The following is a 15,633-nucleotide window of genomic DNA, read 5'->3' on the forward strand; positions in this document are numbered from 1 at the left end:
AGGCAGAAACTAACTGCTCACTAATCTCTCTCCTTCCTGTGCAGACAGCTGGACTACATTTGTCAGCCTCCCTTAAAATATGGTCGTGGGCTTGAACATGAAACAGGAGCTGAGGTAGTATATGCACTTCTAGGTGTCTATCATTAAAATTTCTGACACATGCCTCCTGGGGCTCACTTCCTCTCAGAAGATGTTCACAGTCAAAAGTTGAAGATGCAAGCTTATGCCCTAATACTTCTATAGTGTACATTGCCCTCTGCCAATAACCTTGAGCCATCCTTCATTGTTATGTGTTAAAGAAACTTCCTATCAATCTAAGCCATTCTACATCCAAAAGCAAATCCGTATTATAAAGACACTGGGTATGATGACATATAGATGGTTAGCCAGAGATACAAAAGAACATTTAAATGTATTTGCTTTGGTTTTACAGAGTTCTTTTTGCCATATGACACTGTCAAAGTAGGAGTAAAGTAGCTATCTATTTTTAAGAGAAGGAATAAGTTGTCATGGCTTGATTCCACAGATTTAGAAGGTATACAGGCATAGGTCACTATAGAGTATAGGATGGCAACTCTACTGCCTTAGATTTTTTAAATTTCAGTTACATAATTCAAATTATTTTATAACATAGAAAGAAATTTTTAATAGAGTCTTAAAAATGAATTTTTTGTTTGAATTGTGAAATATTTATTATATTTTATTTTTAAAATTTTGATCTCTACTAATGATATTTTGGTGTTAGGTAAGTAATAACAAATTAATCTAATGATTTAGAACCTAAAAACCAAAAGCACAAAACTCCTTTTAAGTCAAATTTTACAAAATAAAAATTTATCAGGTACAAGGAATCTATGAGACATAAAATTTTCAGTCATTACCACGTTAAAATATGTCCTTTCTTTGAGTATACTGTCCTTAGTTATCTTACTCTATGACAGAATTTGCCAGGTTCACCTGCCATTTTATACATTTTTACTTCCACTTGTTTACTCATTCACTTTTCCAATAGAGATAAAAGATTATATTTAAGTCATTATGTGATTTATTATGGGCAGTAGGAAACAGTCTCATCCATGATTAGATGTTCCAAGTGATGACCATATAGTAAGATGAATGGTACATGTCAGTATATAAATGCTGGACCATGTAATCTTCACTTTTAATCTCGTTGGCTCAACAAATGATTATTGAGCTTCATGCAGATTCCTGCCCTGGAAGAATAAAGGAAGACATGAACATAGTTGGAGGTGGACAGCATAGAGGAATTTATCAAGAAAATAATGTTAGTTAACTTGAATAAGTATGACCCTGAGACATGCAGAGGAAATAATAGGTAAAGCGGCATGGATTACTTACCATGTTTGAACACATGCTCTCACTTTTAAATTTTAGGCATTTTGAGGAAGGATAGGGAAATGGACTAGAAAAGTAGGGACTTATGTTACATGACGAACGGTTTAAATGTTATGTTATAGAAAAAAATAATGGGGGAGGGGCACCTGGGTGGCTCAGTCAGTTGAGCGTCCGACTTTGACTCAGGTCATGATCTCACAGTTCATGAGTTTGAGCCCCGTGTCGGGCTCTGTGCTGACAGCTCAGAGCCTGGAGCCTGCTTTGGTTTCTGTGTCCCCCTCTCTCTCCACCCCACCCTTGCTTGTACTCTGTCCCTCTCTGTCTTTCAAAAATGCATAAACATAAAAATAATTTAAAAAAAAGAGAGATAATAGAGAAGGGATATAGGAGTGTTATGTCAGTGGTTATTATGATGGAGGCTTTAGGAACTTAGTAGAGTGAAAGCGCTCCATTAGGACAGATTATGAGGAGGACACTGTGAGGAAGAGACGCAAGCCTCAGCAAAGAGAAGAAGATTGGAAACTAGAAATGTCATGGAGCTTATATTTAGGCCTCAAACATATTAACAAATTTTCAATAGCCAAGTTCATTAATTATTAGTATACTTTATGTGTCACAGAATTTTGCTTTTTCTGATGTTTTGTAAAAATAGACAACAAAGATGGGAATGAGAGTAGTGAATTTTTGTTTTTATACATTTGAAGTAAGAAAATCTGGGATTTAAAAATTTAAATTCCACCACTGGAAAAAACCTTCCTTCAAATAGTGATACAGTTTCCAGATTTATTGCTTGGGTTCTGTTGACATTTTCTATTCTAAAACTCCATTTACTATGGCTTCAGTAAAAATCCAGTCCAAGCTGAAACTTGGTATATGGAATATCAGCTCTGGAGCAATGGTTGCTTTTACCAATTTTCCAGAAGATTGATTTAGATCGTTTTGTGTTGTATGACCGTAAAGAACAAAACAGAAAAGGATTCACTAACTTGATATTTTACTCGGTCTGTGTTAACTCCTTTATTTCTGTCCATAGTACAATTTTCAATTTCAATTTCAATCTTCAGTGAATTTTCATACTGATTATAAACACTATTTGATTATACTATTAACAAATAAAATATGTGGGCTATTAATAGAATAACACTTTTATAAAAATGAATACGTGTGACTAGATTTCCTTTTTACCTCTTTTACAATATCTTGAGGCATATTTTGATATCATACATGTCAACATACCAATCATAAGGTCTGACAAGAGTTAAGCCTTGGATCTGTGTCCCATTTGAAGACCATTAGAGCTTCTTTGACTTACATTTTCTTTCTGATTTATTGGGATACGGATTTAATTAGTAGAAAAATCATTTTGTTATATCAAAACATAGTTGACCTCCCTAAAGCTTTAATTCCTTGTTCTAATTCTTATCCTTGGGGATAGTAGAGAGTTCAGCTGAAAAAAACAGGGGTGAGCAGATTGCATGAGTCAAGTTGCACAGTGAACAGTTCTAGAAAAATCAGTAGGGGAAAAGCAGAGTAGGCAGTTAGCCTGAGTCTAGGTGGACAATGCGCAGGGAGCAGACCTGTTGCAGAAGTTGGAAAACAAAGCAGAGTGCTGGTCTGGGCAACCTTAAAACAACAAAGTCAGAATCGTGGGAAGGAGTCTATTATCAGGCAGCAGGCAGCAAAATCAATTTGATATTGAATCAAAGGGAAGCATTCTTAGGTACAACTTTCCCATAGGCAGAACTCGGCTTATTGTATTCACACATCTAATTCTCTCTAGGAATCAAGTAGGGACCCTGGGTGGTAGGGACTTGAGCTGCAAAGAGAATGAAGGCTGTCACATCTATAGTTCTTGACATCCCATCATATTAGTGATGTTAAACTTCACAAAATGCGAGCTACTGGTTGGATAATTTATTTTTAAGGGGCGCCTGCGTGGCTCAGTCGGTTAAGCATCCAACTCTTGGTTTTGGCTCAGGTCATGATCTCACTGTTTCATGAGTTCGAGCCCCGCATCGGGCTTCTGCACAGCTGGCAGTCAGAGCCTGCTTGAGATTCTCTCTCTCTCTCTCTCTCTCTCTCTCTCTCTCTGCCCCTTCTCCACTCACATTGTCTCTGTCTCTCTCAAAATAAATAAATAAACTTAAATAAATAAATAAATGTATTTTTAAAACTTGTAAATGTTTGTAGTGATTGTCTTGGCTAAAGTCCATGGATGTAGGAGAGTATGCTTTTGGAAACTTATGCTAAACATTGAGAATGTAAGTAGCCAAGATGACACTTGAAATTACTTCTGTCATCCTGATATAGATTTTTTCCTTAGTAATTGTCTACAAAATATAGTTAATTATAACAATAAAGTCATTCAGTATACAATATCCATTTAGCATAAAAAATTTTCTAAAATGAAGTTAATGTATACAATTGTAGAATATTATATACAAAGGTTGATGGTCCACATATGAAATTAAATGCAATAAATTAATTACTTGCCATCTATATATCATGATATGTGTAAAGCCTCATGGAAAATACAGAGTGATATAAAATAATCCTTATTTAAGGAAGTTTTAGGTAAAATGAGAACTAGGGAAAATGCAAAAACAATGCGATTGTTTTGTTATATTTTAACAGTCTCTTAAAAGTGATTACATAACAAAATGTGGTTTTTTTTAATCATTATTTAAGCACCATAAAGTGTGACATGAATTGTTTATTACTCACTGGAAAGCGACTAATATTTGAAATGTTTCTGGCAAGAAATTTGTGATCACCTCTATAAATAACATAACACTTAAGGAAGGAAAACTATTTTGCAAATATGCATAAATTATTATCAGGTTCTTAAATGAATAATGTCAGATAAGTAAAATAATACTAATGTTATTTAGCTCATTTGTTTTAAAACTAATTAATATACAAATTATCAACTGTGACCAGTAACTTTTGTTAGAAATGAGTGTAAAATGTGACTAAAATCCTCCAAGTAATTGCTTTGGGAATTTTTATTTTCCCAACATACATCCCAAATATTCATTTGTATGATTGATGAACCATTTAAAACCAATGGTATATTGGAAAAATAATTTTTTCCAGCACTAAGTATTATTTAATAGATTCTTACTCATTGGTCAGTGCTTCTTATTTGCAGCTATGGTTAAATTCTCCAGAGCTCAGAGTTTTGAACCATTAAATTACCTCACCAGTGGGTGGCACCTAATAGCTGATGAGGTGTGACCACAGAGTAGCCCACTTTCCCATCAGCTCTTTTTTTAATGTTTTTTTTTTAATTTTTTTTAACGTTTATTTATTTTTGAGACAGAGAGAGACAGAGCATGAAAGGAGGAGGGTTAGAGGGAGAGGGAGACACAGAATCTGAAACTGGCTCCAGGATCTGAGCTGTCAGCACAGAGCTCCACACGGGGCTCAAACACACAGGGCTCAAACTCATGACCCCGAGACCATGACCTGAGCCGAAGTCAGACACTTAAACGACTGAGCCACCCAGGCGCCCCAATGTTTATTTAGCTTTGAGACAGACAGAGTGTGAATGGGAGAAGGGCAAAGAGAGAGGGAACACAGAAACCAAAGCAGGCTCCAGGTTCCATGCTGTCAGTACAGAGCCCAATGCAGGGCTCGAACTCAGGAACCGTGAGATCATGACCTGAGCCAAAGTCCAACACTTAACCAACCAACTGAGCTACCCCAGTGCCCCTAATTAGCTTATTTTTAATCTCTGTGGTGTGTGAGCCATTGCCTTTTATTCTTTTATTGCGAATAGTCATTTCTTCTCTTCAATTATTCCTAGGGTAATGTTAAAAAATATTTTAATGAGATCTTTGAGTTTTTATTAAGTTATTTACATAACGATGAACATCTTGTGATCTTAAAAGCATTGTTTTTTAAAGATTGAATTAACTTCAACTAATAATATCACAATTCTTGATTTAGGTTCGCTATACATTTGGGACTTACTATGTGGAAAAGTTAAATAATATGGATATTCTCTGCTTAGCTACTGCTTTTTGTGTTCACTTGAAAACCATAAGCTAACGTGGCAATAGCTTCAGAGATCACTCATTCAGTATTTCAAATCATTTTCCAATGAACTATCACTTTGTTAAAAATTTTCATAGCATGATGTTTCTAGTTCTTTTATGCTCAACAGTGTCTAAACGGGACACTTTTTTTCTTCTTTTTTTGGCTTCTCTCCCATAGGGGAGCCTGTGGAGATATATTCAAGAGGACTTCCTGGTTCAGTTCTTTTTCACTCTGCTCTTATCATATACAGACAGAGTATGGTTCTCAGTTTCATTTCAATAGCCATTCACTGACTACCTCCTGTGCAGATAGTGATGGTGCAGGGCGCTGAGATGGGGAAGACAAGGCTTCTGCTCACAGGGAACCCACTGAGTTATAGTATATCCCTCTTTGGACTTTTAAAGGCTTTCCTTTATTCTTTCATACTAGAAATGTTATACAGTAAACTGCAGATGACATCATAAGCGTTTACAAACTTGAAAAGATAAATACTACAGAGACACGATTCATTTAAAGTCTTCAGTCCAATGAGAATCTCCTTAGGCAAATAAATTATCAAGGAAATTTACACAATAAATAGTCCCTTTACTCATTGTGTCAATTTCCTGGTTCTTGGAATTATGTTTTCAGGTTTTGAATATGTATTTATATATTTCAATGCCCTAAACCATATTCCTTATACTTCCACTCAATTATTATGATCTCTGCCCAACACTCTGCAGACGGGCACTAATTTGAGTGACTTGTCTAGGTTCCTATGGTTAATCAGGGAAAGAGTTTACATTAAAATGCAGGTGTTCTGCAGAGCCTAGTTTTCAGTCAGGCTGGTAAGAATCATGTAAAAAGTCAAAATATTATACGACTTGGTAGGCTAAATCAATGGGGACACTTCAGACACTAAAATATTCAGGTTCTCATCAGGATTCTAAACTCAAAATATCTTAATATATCATCGTAGATTTACTTTAAGGGACTGTACATACTACATGAAGTCATTTAGTTCAACTCATAATCAAAGATGAAAATAAATCAGGAATTATTATCCACAGGAAATCTGACTTCATGTAAGCTCCTAAAGCATCCTTTTTTAATTCACAAGTCATTGCTTTTAGCTTTACTCCATGCCAATGGTCTAAATATTAAAGATTTATATTTATGTATATTGAGTAATGCAGTTTGACTTTGGTGATGTTATACAGTTTCCACAGTCTGACCAAAAAACAGTTAAATTTATTTTGCTAAGATTCACTGAAAATTGTAAGCTCTGTCTCTCTGTCAGTGGGAACTGTGTTAGAAGAAATGAAACTGAACACAGGGGGTAAGTAACAAGCTTTACCCATATAACATCATGGCAGAAACCTTAGGCTTTCCCTTTTGGTGACCTCTTTTGTGAAGAAACAAGAAATATGTGATAAATATTTTTCTTAAATAAATCACAGCTTTGAAAAGTGGTTGATATAGCCTGAGGTCTTATTGGGGAAATAACGAATCTGTGTCCCACTGTTTTCCTCTGGCAACTGAACAATGTATATGTGTGTATATATATATATATATATATATATATATATATATATATGTGTGTGTGTGTGTGTGTGTGTGTGTGTGTGTGTGTGTGTGTGTATTAGTGCATGTTAGGAGATAGATATGAAATAGACATTTTTTAAAAAAATGTCCACTGTATCTTAATGGAATCACAAATACAAACATAATCAGACTTGCCTTATGTTTCATATTCAATAAGATTCGTTTCAAAAATATTTGTAAGCATATGCCTCTTTATAGAATTAGAGTTAATAAAGAATGGTAGCAGAGGGACTGCAATCATTAAGGTGTGTGTTATTTGAGTATCTGGGAGGATGTTTTATTTTTTATAAATATATTTAAAATCATGAAAATTTAGAATTATCCCAAATATTACATACTGTATTATTGCCTGCTCCTTTCACAAAACATATAGGGAATATACAGGCAATTCAAAAATATTTGGCACTTGGGATTCCCCTCTTGCTCTGTGGCAAATGTGTATAATAAATTTTAAGCTTTGATATCCTGACCACTCCCCTATTCCTTCAAATGTACATAAAAATTTTTAATTGAGTTTTTATTGTAGATTCACACACAGTCGTGTGAAATAATAGATTTCATCAACCCTTGACCTGAATAACATCTTGCAAAGATATCACAACTAGGAAACTGACATTGATATAGTCGACCAATCTTATTTGGGTTTCATCAATTTTACATGTACTCATCTGTGGGTGTGAGTGTGTGTGTGTGTGTGTGTGCACGCATGTGTATTTAGTCTTTTAAATTTTATTTCATGTGTAGTTTCAAGTATCCATCACCACAGCCAAAATACAAAACGGTTTCCATCACCACAAGGATCCCCTTGTGCTATCCTTTTATAATCATATCCATGTCCCTCCCCTCCCTTCTACCCCTTACTATCCTTAACCCTTGGTAAACACTAATATTTCTAACTTTAAAATTTTATTATTTCAAGACACTATATAAATTGATTTTATGTGTATTTGTAGAGTTTTTGAGTGTATTGCTTTGTATATTTTCTTAGTATTTCCTCTGGATTGAAATACGTATGTGATTTACCACAGTCTACAAGTAGCAACGGTTTACCATTTTGAGTAAAGTATGGAAATCTTACTTCTTTTAGATCCCTTTGTCCTGCCCACTTTTTACTTGTCTTGAGTATTCCTTCTATATTTGCTCAACATTGCATCAATTGATGTTGTAGTTTTTGTTTCAAACATCATATAATGGAGACAACTCAAGAGAAGGATAGTCTATATTGTATTTACCCATGTTTTTGTTCTTTTAGTCATTCCTTCTTACTTTCTGATACTCCAAGATTTTTTTTTCTGTCTAAAGAACTTAACTTTTCAAGACAGATCTGCTAGAGAAACATGTTCTTAGTTTTCCTCCTTCTAAGAATATACGTATTTACTTTTGATTCCTGAAGGTTAGCTTCCCTGAATAAGAATTCAGTCTTGGTATTTCTTTTCTTTCAGCACTTAAGTAATGTGCCACTCCCTCTGGCCTCCATAATTTCAAATGAGAAATCTATTGTCATTTAGATTGATGTTCTCTTGTAGGTTATATGTCTTTCTCTCTGGCTGCTTTAGATTTTTTTTTTTTTTTTTTGTCTTCCAGTTTAATTTTGATGTACCTGGATATAAATTTCATGGGGTTTATCATATTTGAGATTAGTGTGTCTTATTGATTCTGTATATTACATTTAAGTCTTTTGGAAAATTTGCAGTTTGGGACCATTATTTCTTCAAAATATTCTTTCAGCCCCAATCTCTTTCACTTATTTGAAACTTGTATGGTACCAAGATTTGGTTATCATCCCACAGGTCTCTGAGGCCCCCTTCTTCTTTTTTTTTCCCTCCAATCTATTCTTTTCTTATTATTCAAATTAATTATTAATTATATTGCCCTATCTTTAAGTTTACTAATACCATTCTCTGTCATCTCTACTGTACTGTTAAGCCAATTTAGTGAGTTTTTATTTTGGTTATTGTATTTTTGTCTTCTCTAATTTTCATCTGATTCTTTTTTTTATCATTTCTTTGCTGAGATTTTCTATTTTTTGTTTCAAGATAACTACTAATTGCTGAAGTATTTTTATGATGGCTTTTTTCAAGTTATTTGTCAGATAATTACATTTGTTTCAGCTCAGTGTTGGCGGTGTTTATTGATTATTTTTTCCCCCTCAAGTTATGATTTTCCTGGTGTTTGGTGTAACCGGTGATGTTTTTATTATACCTGGACATTCTAGCTATTATGTTAGGAGACTCTGTATTCTATTTTAATTTTCTATTCTAGGAGGCAGTCACCTTGTTTAGGTTTAGCCATAGAGGTCCTGGCTTACATTTTCAGGTCGTGGTTGAACCAACAATTGACTTTCCAGAGCTAAAGGGTGTTATTTGGTCAGCTTGAAGTGCATATTTCTACTAGGGGTTGACCTGGTCCCCACTGTAACCACCTAAAGAGGAAGAGGAGCTTCCATAGGTCAGGCTGCCTAATGGCTCCAGCAGGGGTATGTGGTTCTCTAGCACATAGGAAGATCACTTTAAGGGCTGAGTACTTGTCAGAGATGCATCACTTCTCTTCCCCTGCTGCCCAGTTGATCACTATCTCTAGGCAGTGAAGGGGAGTCTCCAGCCCAGTGGGGAAAAAAATTGCTTTCCATGGCCACTTGTAGTTAGTGACACTCCCACTTGATTCCCCCTGCAGCTAGCCCAATCTTTCCCAAAGATGCTGGCAGGACTTGCATTTGATATGTGATTAAAAAAAAAAATTAGTCTACCTAGGCTACCTTCTGTTGCTAGGTTGTCCTTGGGAAAAGCCAGGCCTCAATTGCCTTTTATTATTGGTTGGGAAACCACTGAGTTGCTCCTTAGATCCTAGTTTCCCTAACCAGTGCTCTTTCCTCTGAGTCCTCCTTTAGTTGTCTCTTGCTTAATTCTGAGCTTATAGCTGTATTTAGTTGGAAATATAATAATATTTAAAGCTTTTAATGTTTTTCCCAAAATGAATCAAGAGGAGCATGCTAAGAGATCTTCTGTGAAAAAAAAATGTAAATAAATTAAGCAAATAAATAAATAAATAAATAAAGTTCTGTGGTAGAAAAGGTGGCACGAACCAAAGAAATTTACTAAAAATATTTAGCAAAGGTGGTACAGTAAAGGTACCAACCAGGGCAAATTTAAACATTCAGTACCTTACAGGTGTTTTTCAGCTGAAAGTCAGCTCTGGTTGAAAGGAACTTCAACAGGTTTCTCTATTGTAGAGAAAATGCTCTAAATATGCTAATGTGAATTGTTGGTCTCTTGGAAGGAATGCAGCTATCACAGTTTTCCCAAATTTATCTGTGCATAGAAATGAAACCTGTTTATAGTTTTTTTAGATACTAGGATTCCATGAAAGCCTGTGGAGGAAAGTCCTTATTATCACCACCGACATCTACCTCATCTGAAGTATTGTACCAGATGCAATCATTTAATTAAAAAGTTATTTCTGAGAACATTAAGGAACACCTAATTCTACTTTGATTTTTTAAAAATCTGATAAAATATTTCCATACATTTAAACCTTCCTTTAATCTGTATCAGGAAATAAGATTTAGATGAGATGTATGGCCAAAGACAATATTTATTATGTTATGCTAAAAATATTTAGTCTAACAGTACTGACTTTTTCTAATGTTGCTCTTTGCATTTTCAATGTTTTCTCTTTCCAGCTTTAAGGGATAACAGGATTGAGCTGGTTCGAGCTTCCTGGCATGAATTAAGTATCAGCGTCAGTGATGTGTCTCTCTCGGATGAAGGACAGTACACTTGTTCTTTATTTACAATGCCTGTCAAAACTTCTAAGGCCTATCTCACTGTTCTGGGTAAGTACAAGGAACTAACACTATGTGATTGCAAGCTACAGCAACATGAGTCAATAACAAGTATATATTTTGAGGCTCATATTAATAGATATAGTTTAATCCCTTTTCTGCTACATTATAACAAGAGGCATTTAAAAAGTCAATCACTTGCCCCATTTTAGAAAGAGACAAAGTGAGGTGTAACAGTTTGTATGGCTTCCCAAGAGCATCCATTTTGTTTCTTAGTGAGCAATACATACCAGGATATTGTATACCTGGTGATCCTTTAATAAAATAACAGAATAATGATAATGAATTCAGCGTGTCTATAGAGTGGTCCTACATTTAATTGTACAGGTCATTTGAGAGGGGTCTTCTCTAATCCTTATAGCTTTCAAATATGACTTGTTTATATTTGTTTATATTGTTTATATTGGTGCATTTAAATGACCCTGACATTTCTGTGTCTTGTCTTTTAATTTTATAGTTTTCTAGATTCTTAAGTGAAGTACATAATGTCAATCTATATGTAACTTATAGCTTCTCTCTGGTTTTATTTTCTAAATACTGGGCCTATTCCCCAAAGGTTAAAGTGACACCAAAAAGCATTAAATTCATAGAGATTCAGAGGAAATAAAGTTGCAGCAAAGAGCTCTCTTTGATTCCACAGACGTCATGGCCCAATCAGTTGAGATTGCTGCAGTTCATTGAAACACACCTGCGTACTGTTAGAGGAGTTTAAGGATTGATTTTTTTTTGGGGGGGGGGAAGGGGGGGTCCTAGCTTGCCTGCTTTTTTTTATAGATAAAGGCATAACATTGCATATAAAAGAACTAATGCATGCTGTTCTCTTAGGTAGGAATATTAAAGTTAATCCAGCTAGTGAATTGGTTTTGTACCTGCGATGTGAAATATGTTTCTTTGAAAGTCCCACTGGGACTATTTTATAAAAATCTTCATCAGCTTGCCACTACAGACAAAATATATCCACTAAAATGGAATATTTCAATATAACAACTGCCTAAGGTTAAAGTATTGTTCTGTAGAGAGCCACCTTGAGACCCCAACAATAGACAATGGGTTGATTTCAGCTTATTAAATGATGGTATGGCATAGATTAAAAGAAAGCATATGAATGTGAACAGAAAATAATCCAACTAATTGGAGGATGTTGACCTGTCATTTATCATTGTTGTTCTTGTTATTGTTTTAATATGCATTTCTCTTATTGGTGATTTCCAACATTCTTACATTTTATTCTTTTCAAATTGAATTAAATAGTACAATAAAGATATTTCAGTCTGCGTTTATTACTGAATGATTTTAAAAGAAATGTTAATAAACCTCTATGGCAACAAGAGAATATTATTACCCAAGAAATATGACATTTTCTATTATTTAAATCATCCATATACTATCTCTGCATATTAGTTATCTGCTTAGCCATTGGATGACTTGGACTAGAAAAGGTAGTAGTGGTTAGCATTAAAGATAATTTACATCATGCCTCACAAACCACTATTGCATTTCTAATACAAATGACTTCAAAACCCTCTGTGTAAGAATCAGAAAAGTATTGTTGCAGTTATTGATAAGTCTCTTATTCTAAAATGCATTTTTGAACAAAGTACATAGGGGATAATAATGTCTTCTTAAGCCTTAAGAATTATGAAATCAGGAATGCAAGGTGCTCTTTTATTTAAATCACAATATACTAAGGAATAAAGAAATGTGCTTTGTGGATTTTTTCTCCCATTGCAAACAATTTACCTTCTTAAGTCCTTATACTGATAAGTCTTAAGACATACTGCATGGCTGTTTTTGAGATTTACAAAGAGTATTTTTTGCAGGTAAAACTTTAAAAGCTACTTGGAACTAAATGCATTTTAAAGGCTTTCTGGATAATACATACACATACACACACACACACACTTGCATATATAAGATAGTTCCCCACCTCACCCCCATCCGGGATTTCATCTTCCACAGTTTAAGTTACACATGAATAACCTCAGTCTGGAAGCAGGTGATCCTCCTTCTGACTTCTTGTTGGGCCAATAGTAGCCTAACGTTACAGCACAATGCTTACAACATTCACCTCACTTCCTCTTATCACATAGGCATTTTAACTTCTGACATCCACACAAGAAGGGTACGTATAGTACAATATTTTACAAGAGAGACTACATTCACATAACTTCTGTTATGGCATATTGTTATAATAGTTCCATTTCATTATTTATCATTGCTAATCTTTTACCATGCCTAATTTATAAATTAAAATTTATTATAGGTATATATGGATAGGAGAAAAAAATAGCTTATATAGTGTTCAGTACTATTCACAGTTTCAGGTCCGCTGAGGGTCTTGCAATGTCTCTCCCTCAAATAACCAGGGTGGCAGGAGGGGGGGCAGAGAACTACTGAATATACATATGTATATGTGTTTGTGTAGCTATACACAATTTTATATCTCTCTATATATTACAGAGATATTTTAAGCAGTTTATTATATAACACTTTGTTATTTTCTATTGAAGTTATTGTTAATTAACAACCCATTCTAGCTTTGTGAAAGTAATAGTCATAAGAATGAATCAGCTCTGGAGATTGATGTTCCCTCCATTTGCTTAAATTTCAGGTGTTCCTGAGAAGCCTCAAATTAGTGGATTTTCATCACCGGTTATGGAGGGAGATTTGATGCAGCTGACTTGTAAAACATCTGGTAGCAAACCTGCAGCTGATATAAGATGGTTCAAAAATGACAAAGAGATTAAAGGTAAATAACAGGAAAAGTTCCCCAAAGTCACAATTTATGTGCTGAAACTAGTATGAAGTGTTAGATGTGGGACATTTTACATTTTCTTTTTCAAACCATAGTCTCTCTGATTAAGTGTAATTTAAACCAGATTTATGCATTTCTTAAATTAGGTAACTCTGGAAGGTATATCAATACAATCTCTGTGTGCCCCATTTTCCTCTTATGTATAACAAGTCTAACAATAATATATACATCATGGAAAAGTTGGAGAAATTAAGGAGTTATGTATGAAAACGACAAAGATTCATGCGTGGCAATAGTGAGCACTAAGTACGTGTTAGATGCTATTATTTCCAAACTCCTCTATAGTATTTAGATTACAGACAGAAATTCCTTGAATTATGTCTTCAATTTGTTGATTTTTGGAATTACAAAGTTCTGAGGATAAACTTGGCTAAACATCAATAACTGATTACTAGTAGTTCCTACAAGGGGTAAAAACTGTACTTGTCTCAGAAAAAAATGCACAGTAATTTAAATATTAAGTAGAGCTCTGCTCTTCATACAACTAAATTTACACACACAAACGCAGAAACGCAACCTTTAGATGGGAAATAAATTTATAGGGGAGATGCCTCGTGAGGTTAGTAGTGGTGTTTATTTGTTTGTTGTTTGTTTTTCCCCGTGACAATACAGGTATCTTGGACCTGATGTCACATGCACATTAAAATCCAAGAATTATTGGGGCGCCTGGGTGGCTCAGTCGGTTAAGTGGCCGACTTCGGCCCAGGTCATGATCTCGCGGTCCGTGAGTTTGAGCCCCGCGTCGGGCTCTGTGCTGACAGTTCAGAGCCTGGAGCCTGTTTCAGATTCTGTGTCTCCCTCTCTCTGACCCTCCCCTGTTCATGCTTTGTCTCCCTCTGTCTCAAAAATAAACGTTAAAAAAAAATTTTTAAAAAATCCAAGAATTATTTATGATGATTGTTAAAAATGTTTCCTATGTGCATAGTAATAATTTATGTATTATTCTAAAGGTAACCCGCTAGGAGATTGGTTTATGCAAACCACTCCAATTATTTTAATTTGTAATTCAAATATCTTATCTTAGATTAACAATAATTCTTACTAATGGGCATGCTGGCCCAGCAGATATGATAATACAGTATAAGATTATTTTGTATAGGGCTCTACATTATATAGAGATAATTATTATATAAGGTATTATATAATATAGGATTGTCTCTATTACTAAGAAATTAAAAGGTTTATGATCTATTTAGTTATCTTCTTTTCTATTTTAATTACTCTTTGTGTATATTTTTCTCCAAACAAGGACTTACTTGTAATTTATCACTAATCACTACGTTTGTTTCAGAACTTCTATTAAATACATTTTCTCAAACAAATTTTGCAAAAATACAAGCCCACAAGACACAAGTTAGACATGTTGCTATGCTAAGTTAAACTTTCAGGTTAGTACAAAGCCTGATCATATATTCTGCCAGCACTCAGGAACACCCATTCTAATTCTGCCTTTAGGATATGTTTGTTATGTCCTAGACTTAGTTAGATTTTTGCTAAATGGACCATCTACACTGCTTTTAGAGTTACCATACTATGACAAAGATCTCATCCAGCCACTTTTCTGTTTAAGCACTTCTGATCAAAAGCCATAATCTGTACAATAAATTTTAAATCTGACTTCCTCTGCCTAGGAGAAAGCTCCAGTCAGTTCTTGAGGACTCTGCTTCAATTGCTATATTACCTACATTAATTCTGACATAGTTTGTTGGTTCTTCTCAATTTCTTAGCATTTTGTTTATTTTGAGGGTTTGTCTCATATTCTCATGGAGGTCAGAGACTAACATACGAGTACTTCATTAATGTTGATTGACTGTTTTTAACATTATAACTGACGGGAATTCTATATTGTACTCAAGTTTTAGAAAATGCTTTATTTTTTGACAAGTATGGCTTATGCTCTGAGTGCCAAACAGATTTGATTACATCTTAGATAAGGGGGAGACTTTTGTTTATATGTAAAAACATGAAAAGTTTGATCTTATAAACATCATACTTG

The 15,633-nt window shown here is 34.5% G+C and overlaps 1 protein-coding gene across 3 annotated transcripts in view; it reads left to right on the plus strand.

Moving 5' to 3' along the window:
- CADM2 (cell adhesion molecule 2) overlaps nucleotides 1-15,633 on the plus strand; it is a 1,073,367-nt gene that overhangs the window by 874,695 nt on the left and 183,039 nt on the right. For all 3 annotated transcript variants that reach the window (XM_045501674.1, XM_045501677.1, XM_045501676.1), the window contains 2 exons: nucleotides 10,661-10,813; nucleotides 13,434-13,571. In XM_045501674.1, the coding sequence (XP_045357630.1) occupies nucleotides 10,661-10,813; nucleotides 13,434-13,571 (291 nt within the window). The remainder of the gene's footprint in view (nucleotides 1-10,660; nucleotides 10,814-13,433; nucleotides 13,572-15,633) is intronic.

The sequence above is a fragment of the Leopardus geoffroyi genome, chromosome C2 (assembly GCF_018350155.1).
Source record: "Leopardus geoffroyi isolate Oge1 chromosome C2, O.geoffroyi_Oge1_pat1.0, whole genome shotgun sequence".
NCBI lineage: Eukaryota > Metazoa > Chordata > Mammalia > Carnivora > Felidae > Leopardus > Leopardus geoffroyi.